The following is a 20,141-nucleotide window of genomic DNA, read 5'->3' as shown; positions in this document are numbered from 1 at the left end:
TCAGGAAGTGGTAAACATTGTGATGCGAAACATTTGTTAGTTAAAGGCAAGATGCATGAAAAAAAGGGAAGGAGAACAACACATATTTGTAGCTCAATTTTATACTTTCAGCGGTTAACACACAATGCAATGTAGTTGTCTGCACTACACGTAGGGTATGTCCCTTATATCATGGAGCGTGCTGTATTCCAACAAACATTATTTGTGCAATATTCTCTCATAGTCTGACACGCCTCGCATAGTCAGTAGGTCAAATCTGCAGTCGCAAGATAAATAATTCGGAGGATATCTGCATGGACGCTGCTCTAAATTATTCTTGGCGTTACTGTTGTTGTCAACAGTAGAAGGTGGTGAGGTGACTCTTGAAGTTTATCGAAGTTTTACATAATAAGCTGTCATCTTCACACACCCCGCACGAGAAAAAGAAAAAGTGACACAGCATAAGGAGCACTTGTCTTTTGTTGCATGAATACTGATATATATGTTCCATTAAAACAGAAAGCCTTACCAAATACAGGGTTTTGCGAAGGGTACAAACAGGCCGGTCCCATCTGCGTTGTCATATTACAAACCAGAATTCGCACTATAGTTAGCAGTGACAATCAGTGTTGCCAGACTACCAAAAGTGACATATCTGCAGTTCATTTCACCCGCTATCCTCCAAAAAACATCACAAAGCAGTGCTGATCGGAGCGGCTGTCGCTGTTACCAGACACCACACTGTCATTGCTATTTCGGGATTATATGCCTTTGAAATGCATAGTGCATACTGCATTTGAGAGGCGTTCGTGTGCAACCACCACATTATTGAAATAAACGTATTATCTGCCAAATCCGACGTCTCATCAAAACAAACAGCGCAGGCACTGTGCCCTGCGTAAGTGGATACTACAGGTGAAATCTTCAGGTGGGCGCTGCCATGCGTCTACATCGAGATATTTGCAATGAGCTGCCGAAATTAAATAAATGCATTTTACGCACCTTCATACTCCATTTCCTCGGCTAGGCAGTGATCTAGAGTCTATTCGGTTTATCTGCGTGTCTCAAGCCAGGGGTGCAAGAACAAGGAGTGCAGTGGGAGCGACTGACCCCCCTCATCTATAGTTCCGGTAGCACGGCTCCATCAGTTAAAAAGCTCTTGTTCAAATAAGTAGTGTTCGCAGAAATCAAAATACTTGAGGATCAGGCAATATTGGCGTCCTGTTCAGTGAGCATCTAATCAAACTTTTAAAGAAGCCTAGCACTGCCGCAACTTGTTCGTTTTGACCACGCAAACCGAGGGTAACATTCGCAGCGCAAATGTGCCGGAGCAGACGATGCAACGTGCCGACGCGCGCATGCTAGCCTAGCCGCCCTCCGCTTCAAGGGAGAGACGCCGATCAATGCTGGGTTCTCCCCACTCTCTCTACTTGGCCGTTCGGCCTGGTGCCGCTTTTGCTCGTTGCTTGTTGTCATGGCAACGCGCACGCTGCGTATCGCGTTCGCATGCTCGAACGCAACGCGGTTCGCGACTTGCTCCTTCCTTCCCTCGGTAACATACATACATACAGCGCGCTAAGGGCTCCTCCCCGGTAACGTTGTCCTCAGTCGAGCTAGTGGTGGAGTGCTGCGGGTCCATTCAAAACAGGGTTGAAACGCAGCCTTTTCGGAGTTGTCTTCGTTGGCGGTGTGTGCAGAACTCCGTCGCGGTGGTCGAACGCGGCAGCGTTTTTGTAGATACACAGGCCGCATGGAAACGCCGATCGACGAACACGCAATGTCCTGCGCATCTGTCGTCTAGGCGGGTGCGTAGCGGTGCCGGAGCGCTTTCGGCGCGGTCTGTTGCGGCTCAATATGGCGGCAGCAAACTGCAGTGGGACGGTCAACTTAGAGAAGCTCTGCATGGCGGTTGAAAAGCACCCGCTGCTCTACGACCCGGCGCACCCAGACGTCAGAGACTTCCACAAGCGAACGCAAGCGTGGAGGGCCGTCTCGCAAGTCATGAATGCTTCCCGTAAGTGCAGTGCGTTTGTGTCGATCAAGTATCAAATGAGCGCAGACTTACGCAGTGTACGTTATAATGGTTCATTTTCCTGATCCATTTTTTTGCGCTCTCTGTCGTTTGTAGGTACTGCATGCGAGGCCGCGTTTGGTGGCTCTGTCTACTAACTACAGCTACTAACGTAATCCGCAGGCTCCATTATCTATAAGGCCAAGGCTGACCAATAGCATGCAGGTGCAATCAAAACGAACTCTGGAAATAATCGTTACTATATACGGCCACTCCAGGTCCTTCCAATTCCCAAATACATGGACCCCCTACACAACAGCGAAAGACGAAAAGCGAGATGTCCCCACATACAAAACAACGTCGTCAGAAACAATAGCGACATACTCTATGTAGACGCCAGTCCATATCTGGGGAGAAAAGCGGCGGTAGCCACCACAGTTGATCACACCGGAAGAGAGGTGACCAGCTCATCGATCAAGACCAATAACTACATAGAAGATGCAGAGGAAGTTGCAATCGCCCTTGCATTTAAACACGCCAGCAGCCAAGGTAGAAAACACATAATACTCAGCGATTTCCAAAAGGCCTGTCGTGCTTTCCTCCTGGGACGCGTATTCAAACAGGTACACCGATTAGTGGAGCAGGAAAAAAAGACGGGCGACATGAAGCACACAATCCTGTGGATACCGGCACACGAGGGAATCGACGACAACGAGGCTGCCGACAGGATAGCCCGAGGGCATACTTTCCGGGCACCTGCGCCAGCTGCTCCAGAGCCTTCAACCCCTTTCACATACGCGGAACTAATACAGTACTTCAAATTAGAAAGAAAACGATACGCAGAACCGCACAAAGATCTCAGCAGACAGGAGGCAGTAACCATGGAGGAACATACAGGCTAGGACATTCCCAAACCTAGCAAAGTACCACAAAATCTGGCCCGAAAAATTCACAAATAACACATGCACTGCATGCGGTGAAGTCTCGGACATCCTTCACATAATATGGAACTGCAAAGAGCATTTAGAGAAATATAAAGCTCGAGCGCTCAGCCAAGCGGAGTGGGAGGCAGAGCTGGCCCACACGGGTCTCTCTGAGCAGCGCAGCCTGCTCACACCAGGGCCCGGGGACAGCCCAGGCCAATGGTATCCTGGACTGAGGAAACCACCCACGCTATTTCGTTAAACAATTAGAGTTTACTCTCTCTCTTTGGATTTTGTTGCAGACGTGGGGAAAGCAGGGAATCATTAATGGGGGAGTATAAGTCCTGAATCTCGCGCAGCCCGGACGTTTGTTTGAAGCAGGAAACTGGAAGGGATCACAGTGGATGAATATCGAACTACGGCTCCTTAAAGGCCTACTTTACCCAAATTTTCTAGGCATCAAAAAAGCTACGTTTGTATAGTATACATGTAGAGCATGCTACCATAAAAATATAACCTTTCAGGCCCTAGAAGTTACGGCGCAAGCGTCGTTAGAGCAGAGCTCAATCGTTTGGTATAACAGCGTGTGCAGTTCGCTGAACGCAGTCGCTTAATTGGCTTGGAGCACGCAAAACGTCTCATACGTATACGTTGCATGTTTGCTGTTTATACTGAGTTACGAAGTTACAGAGTTAAATTTAACGTACAAGTTTTCTGCCACAACGTGCAGAGATGAGAGGATAGACGCCTGCACTCAGACGCTTCTAAGCTTAGAGGACGGACGCTTCTTCTCTCGCTTATCGTTATTTAGCGCTGTACGGTGGTTTCCGTCAATATGAACCAATCAGCCCGACTCAGCCGTCATACCGGGGTGCGTGAGCACCGAAATTTCAGCTCGAATGCATTGTGAAAGAAAAGTCAAATTCGAACGTTGAAAATTCACCGCTAAGGGCAATGCGGGTACAGTATGACGTTGGTTTCTAGTGAACTCATGTAGTCACTGAGACAGTTGTTCTGCTCACTATATATACAGGTATGCGATGTTTTGACATCACGAAGAGAACTGAACACCGGTCCGACTACTGAACGGATATAGTAAGGCGTCTCACCAAGATAAGCGAGCTGCAACGATGTCTGAAATGACTGCTGGGACGCTTACTAAATGTTAGCAAGACGTATGATAATATGTGCAGGATGTCCAGTCGACTTTTTGAAAAATATTTCTAGTCGCATTTATACATTTTTAAAGCCATCATCTAGCTCAGCTGATGCTCCCGCGTTTGTACACTACTAGACGTATTGAGGACACACTATAGAAATATCAGTCATTATATACATCCTGCAAACGGATGCGAAATCTCTTGCAACTCTTCAAAATTATTAGTTTATTTGTTGTTGCTTTTGTCAAAATTGCGTCTCAGGTAGTATGTTCAATACCAGCTACCGCTCCCACCGTGGCTTATCTGGGTTGCCTTCCGGGATCTGAACTTACAATGCGCCCTCGTCACCTTGGCCAAGGATCTTTTGAACGATCAGTCTGGAGGAGGCTGTTTTATTTAATAACTGTGCTATATCGCCACCACCAGAAAAAAAAAAAAAAAATAAGCATCTCGCCAAAATTATCCAAATATCCCAAGCCGCATGGCCCTCACTTCCGCTGAACATATGTCCGGTAGAAGTCTAGAATATGTATATCTAGCGGTTTATTCGCGGAGCATACAGGCGCGCACAGCCCGCTATAACTTGGTGTTATGTTATTAAACTTCGCGGGCTTTAACTTTTGCCGATAAAAACGGCAATGTTAACTTTACCTCGTCAAAAACAATTAACTGTTTTCGTGGTGCTTGTCAACTTTACTGTTGACATCTGAGCGTTTCGAGGGATACTTAAAACGTTAGTAATTTAATGGGGACTAATTATTCATGCTGATGCCGGCGAACGCCTCCGGAAATGCACTCCCTCACCAGAACAGGATTTGGACAGCCTGGTGTAGTCAGTGGCAGCTACCTCTATATAAACACTCCAACAAACCACTGGCCCTCAGACCCCAGCGGCTGCGAAGCAACTGACCACAGCGGCGGTCAGACCTCTAACGCAGCAAAGGGAGCTAAGAATCTCTGGCCCCGGACAGGCCGCCATTGGAAACTGACCCTGGCAACGTTTAATGCTAGAACCCTAGCTAGTGAGGCTAGTTTAATAGTGCTGTTCGCGGAACATAGCGGGCATGAAAAGGGATATCATAGGGCTTAGTGAGGTTCACGGGCCAAATGAGGCATATACTGGTACTGAATAGCGGGTATTCTTTTATCGAGGTTTGCCGCAGAGACGAGGACTAGGAGTAGGGTTCCTTGTCAATAAGGATATAGCTGGTAATATAGATGAATTCTATAGCATTAATGAGAGACAGGCAGACATCGTGATTACGACTAATAAGCACTATAAACTGAAGATTGTACACGCATCTACATGTAGTCATGATGACCAGGCAGTCGAAAGCTTCTATGAATATGTAGAACTGGCAATGGGGAAGGTAAAAACGAAGTATACAGTACTAATGGGCGACTTCATTGTCAAGGGGACAAAGCAGGCTGGTGACCAGGCAGTTGGTGACGATGGCATTCGTTCTAGAAATAGCAGGGGCGAGTTAGTAGTTTGAGTTTGCAGAACGCAATAACTTAAGGATTATGAATACCTTGTTCAGCAAATGGAAGAACCAGAAGTGGACATGGAAGAGCCCTAAAGGGGAGACGAAAATGAAATGGACTACATGTACTATGTTATAACCCTGGCATTATAAATGATGTAGAGGCAATCGGAAAAGTGCGATGCAGTGACCACAGGATGGTAAGGTCTGGAATTAGTCTAGGTTTGAAGAGGGAACGAAACGGATTAGTAAGGAAGAAGTTCAACGAATAAGCCGTGAGGGGGAAGGCAGAATAATTCAGGATCTGGCTACAGAATAGCTATTCAGCGTTAACCGAGGATGACGAGCTTACTGCAGAAGCGATGAACGATACCTTCCGAGATATCATTACCGAGTGTGCGGTAAAAGTAGGCGGTAGGATAGTTAGGATACCGGCAAATTATACAAGCAGACGAAAGATTTGATTAAGAAACGCCTTGAAAGCCTCCAACCCAACAGACAAGATAGAGTAGGCAGAGCTGTCAAAGGTAATCATTAGGCTGAAAGTGTCAGACGTAAGAAAGTATAACATGGAAAACAATCGAGCATGCTCTCTAGAGAACGACGGCAGCCTTAAAACTGTGAAGAGGAAATTAGGCATAGGCAAAAATCAGATGTATGCGCTAAGGGACAAGGTGGGCAATGTCATCACGAAGAGGACAAGCTGTCGGGCTAGTTACGAGTATGACAAATAATGGACGAATATGGACAGGATCGATAGTCAAAGTAGCCGAGGAGTTCTATACTGATCTATATAGTAGCCGAAGTAGTCACGACAATAATGAGATAGGCAGTATTGAAGATCAGTCAGACGTTCCGCGAGTGACGAAGGAAGAGGTTAAGAACGCTTTAGAAACTATGAAAACGGGAAAGCTGGAGAAGATCAGTCTGCAGATTTGTTAAAGGACAGGGGAGGTATCGTGCTGGGGAACCTGGCCACCCTGTATACGCAATGCCTCATGTCATCGACGGTACCGGAGTCATGGAAGAACGCTAACATTATCTTAATTCATAAGAAAGGGGATGCTAAAGACTTGAAAAATTACAGACCAATCAGCTTACTCCTTACTATCCGTTACGTACAAAGTATTTACTGAGGTAATCGCTAACAGAATCAAGACAACCTCCTTCAATCAAGCAAGCAGGTTTTAGTAAAGGGTATTGAACCATTGATCATGTCCATACCATCAACCAGATGATAGAAAAATGTTCGCAATATAATCAGCCCTGATACATAGCATTCATTGATTACGAAAAAGTATTTGACTCAACAGAAACATCGGCAGTCATGCAGGCATTGTGAAATGTGTAGACGAGCCGTATGTGAAAGTACTGGAAGATATATGTATATATAGTGGCTGCAAAGCAACCATTGTTCTGAATAAAGAAAGTAGCAAAATTCCCATAAAAAAAGGGTTAGGCAAGGAGACAGGATCTTCCCTGTACTGCTCACAGCTTGCTTAAAAGGAAGTATTCAGGCTTGGAATGGGAGCAGTTAGGCATAAGGGTGGATGGAGAATACCTCAGTAATCTGTGATTCACTGATGACTGATGACATTGTCTTGCTAAGTAACTCAGGGGATGAATTGCAAAGATTGATTGATGACCTAGACAGGGAAAGCGGAAAGCCTTACAAAAATGAGCATTGACAAAGAGTTGACAGACTGTGGAGAACCTGTGGAGTGAACAGCTTTCACACAGGTTGTTGACTGTGGTCAACAAGTGTAAACGAAATGGATATTTACCTTTAGTCAACAGCGTAGTTGTTGATTAACATTTGTGCAAAGTTTGTTAACCATGTTTTGACCTAACTAAATGCGTATAGTTGTTGACTAACATGTGTGTAAATTTTGTTAACTATGGGTTGACTGACTGAAGCATATACGGATGATCTTCAAAAATTCTCAAGGAGATAGCTTGACTCCGTTAGCATTTTTTCTTGCTAGTGATTTTGCTTTCGCTTCCTTTAGTGCTTTTTGTCTGCTGATTAGTCTGCTTTCATGTTTATTTCATTTTACCCTTCTGGCACAAAAAACCAAAAACGCGTTGCAAATGAACAGATGTTTGGGTTTTCTCGCATTTTACTTACGCGAAAAACAATAGACTCAGTTTCAATGTGATAGCCTGTTAACAAGTAAATTATCGTTTATTATGCTGAGAAAAAAAATTGAGCACCCGAGAAGACATATCTATACACTCACGCATACGCCGCCTAGCGACACGTGATTGACATATACGACGCATCATTTCCGATAGATCTCATCACGAGAAATCGTTTGGTACCACTCCCGTTTGTTTACGGCTGCCCGTTACTGAGTTATGTCCCCCTTAGTAAACGTCCCAAATCAAAATCGGATTCGTTTGAGGGGTTTCGGATTCAGTCGCTAATTTGATATGCTTACGTTTTAATTAGCAATTCGAGGTATTCAATGTTAGTTTTTATTTATATTGTTACGAAGCGGTAAGCCGATGAAGACAGGAGACAGAACATGACCGATGACGATGGTAGATGACGTTTAATGAATGTTCGCGGCGGGCCTAGCGCGAGCGCTCCTGCCCGCGCCACTGCCCGCTTCTTCTTCCTTGTCGTCCGTAACATGACCCGGGGCCACCGAGCGATCGTCCCGATCGTGGACGAGGAAGTTTAGCGATGTTAATGATTTTACGTCGTGATGATGGGCGTGTCTGGATGCTTGAAGAAGAAGAGGAAGAAGGAAGAATAGAACGGCTTGCCGGTACGATGTCTGATGCGTGGGTGATCCGCCTCCCTTGGAGCTGTCAACCATCCGTCACCAGAGTCCATGGGACCGATGGCTCGAGGTCACGTCGGGCAGCTTGGGCGGGGGTTGCGTGTTCGTGCCCATCGGTTCCTTCGGGTCTTTCGGGTCCTTCATCTCGGTTCTGATTGGTCTGTTCTCCTTGTCTTCAGGTCCGGGCTGGGGACTGGGCGGTGGTAGTTGTTCAGGTCTGAGCTTGAAGGGCTGGGGCGAAGCTGCTCGGCGATGTCCCTGGGCCCTCGGTGATGGTCCCGGCTTGAAGATGGCCTCGATGCTCCAAGGCGAGGATGGGGATGTCGTACCCAACACCTCCACCAAATGTTACGAAGCGGTAAGCCGATGAAGACAGGAGACAGAACATGACCGATGACGATGGTAGGTGACGTTTAATGAATGTTCGCGGCGGGCCTAGCGCGAGCGCTCCTGCCCGCGCCACTGCCCGCTTCCTCTTCCTTGTCGTCCGTAACAATATGTAATTTAATTTGTATATCACAAACCATAGGGTTATACTTTAGAACCAAATTCGATATACAACTGTTCCCCTTAATGTGGTTCGTGTGGTGAGAGTCAGGCTGCACCACAACCGATGGGGCTGGGACAGGTCGGTCACCGCCGCTTGCGGTGGGAGCTGGCCTGGCACCGAATTTTTATCTGTTGTAGGCCGTCATTGCACCCGCCACCACTTTGGTGGTGGACGACGTCTGTTGTTGCGGCACGCGTCTTTCTCTTCCTTCTCTTTCTTCTTTGTTTTCTCTTCTGTCTGCACGAGGCAGCGGAGGTGGCTCTCCTCTCCTCCGCCAATATGATCTTGTCAATGTTAGGCCAAGCTGGCGGTACATCACAGCAGACTTTTTGGAAGCAAGCAGAGTGTCATTTAAGTACCGCTTTGCTAGGGGAGGCCTCCAAATTAAGGCTCCAGCATTTACACGGGCCAGCTTGCGACCAACTTGTCCGATTTGTGAGAGGACACTGTGCACATATTCTCGCAGTGTCTTCTTTGTCTTCTTCCTGAAGCGCTTCTCCGTCGTGTAGCTAATCTCTTCCGGGTATACTGTACCAGACTGTGCGATACCTGAATCCGTTGCCGGGCGTAGCCGTTAATCAGTTCGTCCTCCTGCTCGTGGAATGCGCGTACCAAATATGGCTGGCACGCTGCGCGGCCGCATACAACAGCAGGGTTCCGGGCCTCCATGAAATAGCTGCAAAGATACGGAAGGAGGTCTCGTTCTACCTGCTGTGGGAACGTCGCATTCTTGGTGAGCGGAGGTTCTCGAAGAATTGGTGCGGTCCGTCTGTGATTTTCTCGGTTAAGGGTGAAACACTCACTGGGTCGCTATGACTCCACTGCAGGGAATGGTCGTCCTTAATGACACCCGTTGTGTAGTCATGAAGGTCCGCCTCGTTGGCTCAATGCCACGATGGCGCTGCAGGTCGTCTTCGCGTAAGATGCTACTCACTCTTGTGGGGGGAATCGCGCGGCGGCCCCCTTGTCCGGGTAGGGCCCTCACCTCGAACTAAAAAGCTCTCCCAGTCCCCACTTGGCCCTGGGGAGGAGCCTGCCGGAGGTGTTGAATGGATGATGATGGGCCGATGAGTTACGTGTGACTCTGGATAACGGCACTCCCGGGTGTCAATCCCCCTTCCCATCTTACAACTTCAGTAATCCCGTAGTCGCTGCTATATTGATGTGGCGGTGCAATGTGTGGTTTTCTGACTCTGCTATGAGTGCTTTGTGTCTATGTTCAAATAATGTCACATTATTCCAATAAATGTTCTTCGAAAAAAAAGATAACTGATCAGACCTGCCTCATATAAATTGAATCATTTACATATATGTCACTTGGTTGCTACTGTACAATAGCCGACGTGGGATGCTTTTACAGCAAGGTTGACAAAGTTGTGTGCAGACAGCAACTATGAAACAACTTGTAAACTGCAACACACTCAGTCAACACACTTGTAACAGCGACATACTCAGTCAACAACTTGAATGTTAATGGCAGAATTAGTGTTGTGTTGACAACCTGTGCTAAGTCAACAACTTCAATACAATTCGTCAGTCAACAACATCAGTACACCCAGCCAACAATTCGGAGTGCCACAATTTGATAGGTGTGGACTGGATATCAACATTTGTGTATCCTTTTTGTGAGAAATTTATTGATTGACTTTACGTAAGTAACCAACTGGAACACATACTTTACACACTCATTTTTATAAAGGATATGAGCCTAAAAATAAAAAAAAAATTGGCTGAGGGCTTAGCTTGGTTAAGCCTGGTGATTGCGAAAGCAATACCGTAGCTACGCTTAGTTCAGCTGGTAGTGTTGCTGGTGGTGGTGCTTGTGATTGGACTTGTGGTTGTGCAGTGATATTACCTGATTATTCTGTGTACAACTAGTAGTAGTAGTGGTTGGCGTTTAGCATACTCATAAAGTCAGGACGCTCGTCCATAGATTCTTCTGTAGATTCTGCTGTCGAGGCTGCACGTTGAGCTAGAGATACGCTGCTCCCTTCTGTATCGTCATCCCTGGCGTTGAGCATACTCATAAGAGTAACTTCCGTAGAGGCTGCACGTTGTCGCCGAGCGGCATACTGGGCACGCCGCAAAGTCTCTGTTCACGCTCTTCTTGGGTCTCCGTAGCTCGCCGTTCTTTTCTCTCTGGCCGGCCTGTTTTACAGCAGATAACGTGACGTTACACCGCTAGGCGCGCCGCGCGCAGGAGTTAGGCAGCAGCCACCACGCGCGGCCTCGCCTCGCGACGGCACAAGTTGGAGCCCTGCTCTTGCAGCTGTGACGTCACACCGCTAGGCGCGCCGCGCGCGGCTGGCGCAGGAGTTAGGCAGCAGCCACCACGCGCGGCCTCGCCTCGCGACGGCACAAGTTGGGCCCCTGGTTTTTGCGACAGATGGTATGACGTCATATCAGAGGTCAAGCTAAAGGTCAATGGTAGCTACCGCGGCCTCGCCACGCGAGGAGCTGAAAATGAAAGTAGTATTGCTTTCGCAATAATATGCAGAAGGCAAAGATAATGTTCAACACCCTAGGGAAGAAAAAACAGTTTGCAATAGGTAGAGAAGCACTGGAAGTCATAAATGAATGTCAACTTAGGGCAGGTAGGTAGTAGCCGCAGACCCGGATCAGGAAAGAGAAATAACTAGGAGAATAAGATTGGGATGGAGTGCATTTGGAAACCGGTATTGCTCAATAGGAAAATGCATAACAGTTGAATCTTACCTGTACTCACCATGGGGCTGAAATGTGCAGGCTAACGAAAAGGGTTCTACTTAAGTTAAGGAAAACGCAGAGGGCCATGAAGCCCAAATGGTAGGTGTAACGTTAAGAAATAGGAAGCGTGAAGATCATATTAGAGAAATAATTCGAAGTTGATGACATCCTAGTGGAAATCAAGAAGAAAAAATGGACGTGATCAGGGCATGTAGTGCGGAGAGGACAACCGATGGTCGCTTAGGGTAACTAATTGGATTCCAAAGGGAGGAGCAGAGGGTGGCAGAAAGTTAGGTGGGCGGATGAGGTTAAGAATTTCTCAGGGGTAAAGTGGATGCAGCTAGCACAGGACAGGGCTAACTGGAAAAATATGGGAGAGGCCTTCGCCCTGCAGTGGGTACAGTCCGGTTGAAGATGATGAATTATTCATGCAGACAGGAAAGAAAATAAATATCAGTGGATACGTTACATGACTCGCAGCAAGACTCACTCGATTTCAGTTGGGAACAACGCTTAGGTGTTTTTTTTTTTTAATCTCGGTCCATCTTAGCTGGGACTTCTCATGTATTCAACAAAATACGATTGGTCTCTATCTCGCTGGTCTTTTTCTCGACAGCTGCTTCCTGCAAGAAGCACTGGCGCAGCGTTCGGGACCGGTTCGTGCGCGAGGAGAGACTGGCGAAGCTCGCGGCGGACGTCGATGATGACCGCATCTCAAAGTGGAGTCTCTACAGGCATCTGGGCTTCCTAGTCAGGTCCCAGAAGTCCCGGTGAGGCACGCCTGTTCAGATCAAGATAGCTACAGTTGGGTAAGGCCGTGATGCGTAGTTCAGACATCAGGAACAGGACAGCGCTAGCGATCGTATTACAGTTATGCCATTCCTGTTTGATTATTTCTGCTTTTCATATGTGTATGGCTCTACAGTGCTAATGTATTTTTGCCTTTTGTGATTTTCCCATGTGATTCTACATTGCCAAGTTGAATTTGCTGACGATGTGAGAGTACAGAGTTCGGGTCGACATAAATAGAGCTGATCCAAGTCTGCGAACAGTGGTTGTGGCGCACATCTGCTAACCCACTCAGTGTGCATTTTATCTTTGTAAATGCAGATATTCATTGATCCTTATGGCTGTAATGTTGAAAGGTGAGAAGGGGCAGATAACAAACAGGTGGAGGCCCTTGAAATACAGGAACAGATCATGACAACCTCCTGGTTTCCTCACAAGCTACGTTAATTCGTTCGATGTACCTGATTCAGACTATCACGATAGTGATTGTGATGAGTGATGCTCACAGGCTGCTTGTGTACGTCTGCCAAGTTGTGGACTCGTCCTTACTACCATTCTCGATGACCTGCCTTGGGGCTCTTTTGCGGATTTTCCGGACAACAGGAATGTCTCGCGCGTGTGGCCGCGACGCGATGCGACTGCCATGTTGTTGCGCGCCATGGTTGCCTGGATCATGATATCGCGCCGAGTAGGTGACGTCACAGCAATTTGTAGAAGTTGCCGCGGTTCCGACGCCGTACAGGAATAGAAAATGAGCTCAGAGGGGGGCTTTTGTCCCACTCAGGCATTTCCATCCCTTTAAAACTTAACTGATGGCGATGACGACCAACCTGCAGGCTGTGGAACTCCGCCAGCGACACCTACTCCGGAAGCGAGACTGCTGTCAGCGGCCACTTTCGTCACAAGTGCGGTCAGCTGACGCAGCCAGTCACCAGCCAATCTCCCCTACAGGTGCACTGGACTTCTTCCTGCCCCTGTCGCAAATGATCATGTAGGAAAGCCGTGTGCGATGATTTGTCACGACGGCACACTTTACGCTTTCCTTCACCCGAAAGATACGACGGGAAGTGGCGCTCACTGTCCGAGGAGTAATTAAGTTATGTTCGTGCAGCAGAGAGCAATATGACGCCGCCTGTTTCCTGTTGCAGTTGCACGAGCTTTGAGACGGATTACTCTTTAATTGATATTGCCACAAAAAAAAAAAAAAAAAAAACTACGTGACATTTTAGTGTAGAAGAATGTCACAGGTGCCAAGAAAAAAAAAACGTACCTCTGCAAGCAATAATAATTGGTGAAAAAAAAAAAAAAAGCGAAAATTGTGTTCTGAAGTAAGAAACGAAAAATGTCATCCCTATTAAAAAAAAAATATTGTTTGCTGTGTAGGCTTTCAGACCAAAGCTACAAATGGGGATAAAGAAAAAAAGGCACCGAGGAAAATTGCAAATATGGTTTCAGACAGGCGTTTGTAATACGATCTGCTTGTAGCAACGCGCTGAGCTGAAATAGGCCGCGGTGGTTGCCTTTCGTGACATGCAAGGTGCGTATGACAATTCGGGTATTACGCTGGGTCTTCGTAACGGAAGCAGGACTAGATGCGCCTACGTAATGGAAATAACTAAGTAGTACGAAGACGAGAACGTCTAGAAACGTTTGCGACAGGGGTGCCTCAAATCGCGAGTGTTGTTAACAGTTTACCTTGACGAATTTCGCGAGATCGGCATCACGCTGCGATGGCGCCGCCAACTATAGTCTGGGAAGGATCGGCGAGTGGTCTCTGATCTCCGAGCGGTTTTCCGGTGTATTCACACGTTCTTGTTGGAGGTTCGCACTGAAAAAATTAATAATATATATATATGCTTGAAAGAAAATAGACCAGGTGAAAAACACTATATGCTTCTCTTGACGTTTCGGCCGGTCGGTCCCCGGCCGAAACGTCAAGAGAAGCATAGTGTTCTTCACCTCGTTATCCATCCTATAACCCTGGGAAATTCTTCTACCTATATATATATATATGTATATATATATATATATATATATATATATATGAGTACACAAGCGCTGTCTGCAAGGAAACTAACACGAGCATGTCTCATTAATTTCGAGACATGGTGCTTCATTTTCCACGGAGTGGCATAATTTCATTCTTATCTTTCTGCACTTCCATTGTCTGCATGCGCTCGCTGTCAGTGGAATAAATGATGGCAGGAATTGTTTAGAGCATTTAAAAAAGAATCGCATCATAGCGGTCTTATATTTTATTGCATGCCTTCCGTCCATGCACTGCTCATAAATAAATTCGGAGCACTATAGGCGCTGTTATTTCCTCCCAAAAGGCCAGTGTGCGAAATGAAGCTATCTTATTTGTTTTCTGTTTTTATATGTACACATAATTTTAAATCTGTATTCTAATTTAGAGTATCGCCGCGATCAATGGAGTTCATGCGCCCGGAAATGAATCTGCATGTTAAACTTATTTATTTGTGTTCTCCGAATCAACATTACCCAGTGACAGTCGTTGGGATCCCGCTTACCTGTATCCTGGATTTGTCTTTCTGCAGTTGCACGTTGACCGCCTACCGATCTGTTTCCATGCCGGCGGTTTTCCTACGCCAGAGAGCGAGTTTTTTACTTCGAAAGTCTAATGTTTACCTGGTTTGTTCCTTTTTGCAGATATGCAGGCAGATCTAGGGAAGGAAACAGCAAAAACTGGGTTTGAATCGTTTTGAAAAAACGAGGTCGGGGGGGGGGGGGGGGGGGGGGTAGTACTGAACGATAGCGGGTCAGGAATCACAGTCGTAGACAGTACAAATGTTTGGGATATTTACTGATAAAGAAAATTAAAGACCCATGAAGAACATCTGTCAAGAAAAAGAAAGGAACAGGTTCATAATGAAGCATAGAACACTATCCAGGTGCAATAGATATGATGAGAAGTAATACGGTATGACTAGAAGGGTAATGGTTCCGGGCGTGACATTTGAAAATGCGTTACTGTGAATAAAATCCAAAGAAAGCTGGGAATATTGCATATGTGGGCTCATAGAAATACAGCAAGCGGAGCTGTATTGAAGAGTTGATCGTCCTCTGAGGCAATAGAAGCGCAGAGCAAAATATCGTTTGAGGAAGGGATAAAAAAAAATGAACAAGGAGACAAGGCTAGCCAATCTTATTAGTCGGAGCTGCTAAGATCGCCAAAATCGCCGATAACACGTTTACTTGAAAAAAAAAAAAAAAGGAAGATATTTCCTCCGCATGAGGTATACGTGTATATTCTCTATGCAGCTGCAACCCATGCAATTGCAAGCCACTCAGAATCGCCTGCCTGAGGGCTGCGACGTAGGGTCGGAGTGCGTCATCCTGCACCCGGATGCCATCACACAGAGTGAGCTTCACTCGCTTGGCATGTCGTACCGGGCTCTCCACCCAACGCCGCCCCTTGTGTCTGTGCAGGTGTTCTGCTGTCAATGGTGAACGTGCCATCGCCGGATGAAATAATTACGCCAGACCAGCCGCCGGCGACGTCCTGCCTCGAGACTTTGACCTCCTGCGTATGTGTTGCGATCGTCGTACACGTGAAGCCGATACCTGCATGCATGTAGCTCTTGTCCAGTAAACTTATTAGCGCGCCATTTGAGAGAGTCTACAATTTAGCGTTTAAAAGAAGCTCGTGAGCGGTTGAGGGGTCCCTCAGGATCCCAACGATTCAGCAGACTCTTCGAGACATCTGTGTTCCGCGGGTGGCGATGGCGGGGAAGAGAAGGCCGAGCAAAATCTTGCGCTCCAGGTTGGACAGTGCATACTGTGATAGGATTGACCCACTGGGCCAACGTGCCATAGTTATATATATATTACTCGTTTTACCCCTGGATGACAGGCAACGCCTTTTTCGTTTCTCGTAGGCTACTCTACCAGATCCAAGGCAACCAGTTCAAACTCCATCCATCCAGGCACCAATCACTGTCAAGCAGGAACCGCCCGACTGCGAGACGCTGGACCAGTGTGAAGAACACTGGGAAGATAAGAATACTCACACTCCATCGGACAGCGCCGCGCGTGGCAAGTCCCAATCGACACCGCCCACAAACTACGACGATGGACGGTCATATCGAAAGCGGAAGACTAGCGACACGGGTATCGGCCGTGAAAACAGGTCGAAGCCTGCCAGGGGCCAGCAGGACGATTTCCACGGGAACGACACCAGCGACGATGTCGCTAGCAGCACCGATACCCTGCTGCGCGAGTTGACCACGGCGACGGAGCAGATGAGGGCTATGGTGGACGGCACGGCACATTGTCGGTTACAGCACGTCGATTCCGACGACTATGAAACAATGTACCTGCTCAGCCTGCGCGAACGCCTAAAGAAGTTTGGTCCCAGGGAGAAGAGCCTCGCGCTGGTCAGGATTCAACATGTTCTGCATGAAATCGAGTTCGGAACGTCAGTATCCTGAACAGATGTTGATGAAATAAAAATGCGCGCTTTTCCAGTAAATGTTTACGACGTGTCAAACGTGGAACTGTACCGCCAAAAGTAACCAGGCTGCTACGAAGGTGTTACGCTCGCTGATGCTTGTTGGTGCGTGTCAGCTCCGAGGGTACTACAGCTGACGTAACTTCGCACCCTCACTCATTGGATGATAAAAACTAGGCGCGTATGATGTGCGGACTGCGTCTTCACGCGTGTTAAGCAAGGTTGTGCCCAGCGAGGGCACTCGATCAGTACACCAACGGTTCTGCTCGCCCCTTTTCGGCAAGTGCCCAATATGTCGCGTTTTTTGCTATATAATTATAAGTGCTTGAGTTCTGTAATCCGCCGCTGAAACCAGAGTATAAAGGAGGCTATGCTGAAATGCAACAGCACAATAGCGCTTTTCTGCGTGTTTGAGGCGACTGTAAATTAAATAATGATAGTGCACCTCAAAATTTTAATATGCTTTCTCCGAGGTGCCTTGCCTACGCGCCGTGGGACTGGCACAAATTAATGAGAATCCTTGTGAACCCTCATTTATCGCTCTTTTAGGTTTTCAAAGCGTGTGTTATACCCCTGTCACACGGGCACTTGCAAGGCCTTGAGAATTAAGGTTCTTTGCTCCAAAGGCGGTTGACGCGCAGCTACACGGCAAAGTCGTGGGCCCTTTGAGATAAAGGCCCGTAGCGGGAAAGGCGGTCGTTAGCGGCCTTCAGCTTCGTAAAGGAGCGGCCTAGGGTGCCTCGATGTAGCGCGCCGCCGTACAGGGTGGAGACACCGCCTTCGACGGCGCCATGTTGGGGCAAGCTCAGATACGGCAGGCTATGGAGCCGCGGCCCTATTTCTTATTCAGCACGCGCTTGCGCTAGCAGGCTCGGCTGTGTACCGTTTTTACACACATACGCGCAATCCTGAGCGCTTTTTCGCTCGAAGAAAAAAATGTGAAAGCAACTACTGCTTGCTAGCATGCGTAGTTTAAGAGGAAATGATCAAATTGCAGATGGTAAGCATTTACTCTTTCGTCGTCTCGGATGTTCAAATGCGGTTATTTTGACGACTGGCTGTTTTATAAAGCAATGTATTTTGCACTGCCGGCCATAATTGAGTTTATGAGGTGCATAACATTCAGTTGCGTCTATTGCTATAGATGAACAACCATGTGTACGTTTCAGGGAGCCGTACATCGAAAATAATTTGTATCGCATTGGCCCATCGTAAACCGTAGAAAAAACACAGCAAAAACGATGCGTAAATCAACCCTTGGCACGTGTCGCATATTCACACGGCATTTTATTCCAAAACAATCCTCATTAAGACTTTGAAGCTGATTTTGGATGCACGCCTAGGACACATCTTTTAATAAATGTTGCCGTCAGCTACAGTTTTGATGCCGTACCCATCATTCGATTTTTCTGGCTGACTTAGCCAACTGAAGTAAATGCGCAAGCGGATCGTCCCAAACCGCTCTAACAGTCTGTTCATAAGCTTTGGGTATTCCGCGCAATCAACCACTGGAATCGGAACGGTTTGTTCGATAAGGCATTTATAGGATTTTACTCGACTCTTCAAGCGGAAGATGTCGTTTAGTTCTGATAAATTTTTACACGCAATCAAACAATGTCGGGACAGCTGTTGACTTGAGGAGCCACCGTCCATACACTGTGTTTGCCCTTGAACTGGCGCTGAAACAAGATAGGCTACGAAACAGTCATTTTTGCGTATTTTGTAGTGTGCACGCAAATGGATGAAATAATAAAAACATTATGGAAGTAATGCGATATTTACATGTACGATCGCAAAACTTTTCCATGGATGCCAAACAAGCGACAGCACTAATTCGGCAGTCAAATTTAGCTTCACCAAAATTTGGCTTAACCTCAGACGAGTACTTGCGGGGACAACAGGGTGTGAACATCGCCTCGCGATGCGTAATTATTATACAGGGAAGGAAAAGCTGCATTCGGGATGAACTGTTGTACTGCGCAAGAACCTTGCTTCCTCACGACCGTTTTCATAAGATGATGTCGCTACACCTCCCAGCTCACGTACGAGAGAAGTTTCTTTGAGACTTGTCGAGCTGCCAATCATATGCTTAAAACGACCTAATTTTCATGAGAACCCAACTTTTTATATTATTGCGAATCTCAGAAACCTCGCGTAAAACTGCTCCTGTGTATAATTAAAAAAGAGCAGTTTCAGAGGACCTGTTATCTCTGTTTCGCGAAATGTTGTACTAGCGTTAAGCCCACTTGCCAAATTCCAGCGCGGCCAACTCACGGGGTGTTTTTTTTTTTTTTTTGCGACCAAAATAATTGTTACAAACTGCGTTTCACTTCATACTCTGTCGCGAGATGACATGCCATCCGTCGCTCTCCATTGTATTATTTCCCGAGAAGGAGAGAGGGAATGTAATCTGTATGAATCTGAAGCCTCGGCGGTTGCCACCAGCTTTCAAGAACGAGTGTAAAGGGGAGCGATCGAAAGGGCACAATGGTGCATTCCTTTGACAAATACCAGGCTCGACCTTCTCCACATGTTCTTGGTGCGGCTATGAAGGCAGATCCTCAACAACAGATATTATTGTGTGACACTACGCGAATGATACTAAAGGCGGCGGCGCGGGGCATGTCAAAGGGTGTCACCACCCTGTACGGCGGCGCTGGTATCGAGGCACCCTAGAGGATGGATGGATGGATGGATGGATGGATGGATGGATGGATGGATGGATGGATGGATGGATGGATGGATGGATGGATGGATGGATGGATGGATGGATGGATGGATGGATGGATGGATGGATGGATGGATGGATGGATGGATGGATGGATGGATGGATGGATGGATGGATGGATGGATGGATGGATGGATGGATGGATGGATGGATGGATGGATGGATGGATGGATGGATGGATGGATGGATGGATGGATGGATGGATGGATGGATGGATGGATGGATGGATGGATGGATGGATGGATGGATGGATGGATGGATGGATGGATGGATGGATGGATGGATGGATGGATGGATGGATGGATGGATGGATGGATGGATGGATGGATGGATGGATGGATGGATGGATGGATGGATGGATGGATGGATGGATGGATGGATGGATGGATGGATGGATGGATGGATGGATGGATGGATGGATGGATGGATGGATGGATGGATGGATGGATGGATGGATGGATGGATGGATGGATGGATGGATGGATGGATGGATGGATGGATGGATGGATGGATGGATGGATGGATGGATGGATGGATGGATGGATGGATGG

At 47.1% G+C, this 20,141-nt stretch overlaps 2 protein-coding genes across 3 annotated transcripts in view; one reads left to right on the top strand and one right to left on the bottom strand.

Moving 5' to 3' along the window:
- The window catches only part of LOC146175423 (uncharacterized), a 57,465-nt gene that overhangs the window by 24,238 nt on the left and 13,086 nt on the right, over window positions 1-20,141 (bottom strand). The window contains exons 3-5 of one of the 2 annotated variants that reach the window (XR_014701397.1): window positions 14,923-14,995; window positions 14,087-14,219; window positions 13,222-13,365 (exon numbers count right to left, since the gene is read on the bottom strand). The gene's annotated coding sequence lies outside the window, so the exon portion shown is untranslated. The remainder of the gene's footprint in view (window positions 1-13,221; window positions 13,366-14,086; window positions 14,220-14,922; window positions 14,996-20,141) is intronic. The other variant, XR_014701398.1, reaches the window with a different exon arrangement.
- Window positions 1,431-19,532, top strand: LOC146175424 (uncharacterized). Its single transcript, XM_084581767.1, has 6 exons — window positions 1,431-1,993; window positions 12,219-12,372; window positions 13,228-13,342; window positions 15,674-15,773; window positions 15,842-15,939; window positions 16,291-19,532. The coding sequence occupies exons 1-6, from the start codon at window positions 1,834-1,836 to the stop codon at window positions 16,840-16,842; spliced, it is 1,179 nt and encodes a 392-aa protein (XP_084437893.1). The 5' UTR covers window positions 1,431-1,833; the 3' UTR covers window positions 16,843-19,532.

The sequence above is a fragment of the Amblyomma maculatum genome, chromosome 10 (assembly GCF_055883805.1).
Source record: "Amblyomma maculatum isolate TAMU_Amacu chromosome 10, ASM5588380v1, whole genome shotgun sequence".
In the NCBI taxonomy this organism is placed as follows: domain Eukaryota; kingdom Metazoa; phylum Arthropoda; class Arachnida; order Ixodida; family Ixodidae; genus Amblyomma; species Amblyomma maculatum.
Note: the sequence above shows the minus strand (reverse complement) of the source record. Positions and strands in the feature narration are given on the sequence as shown.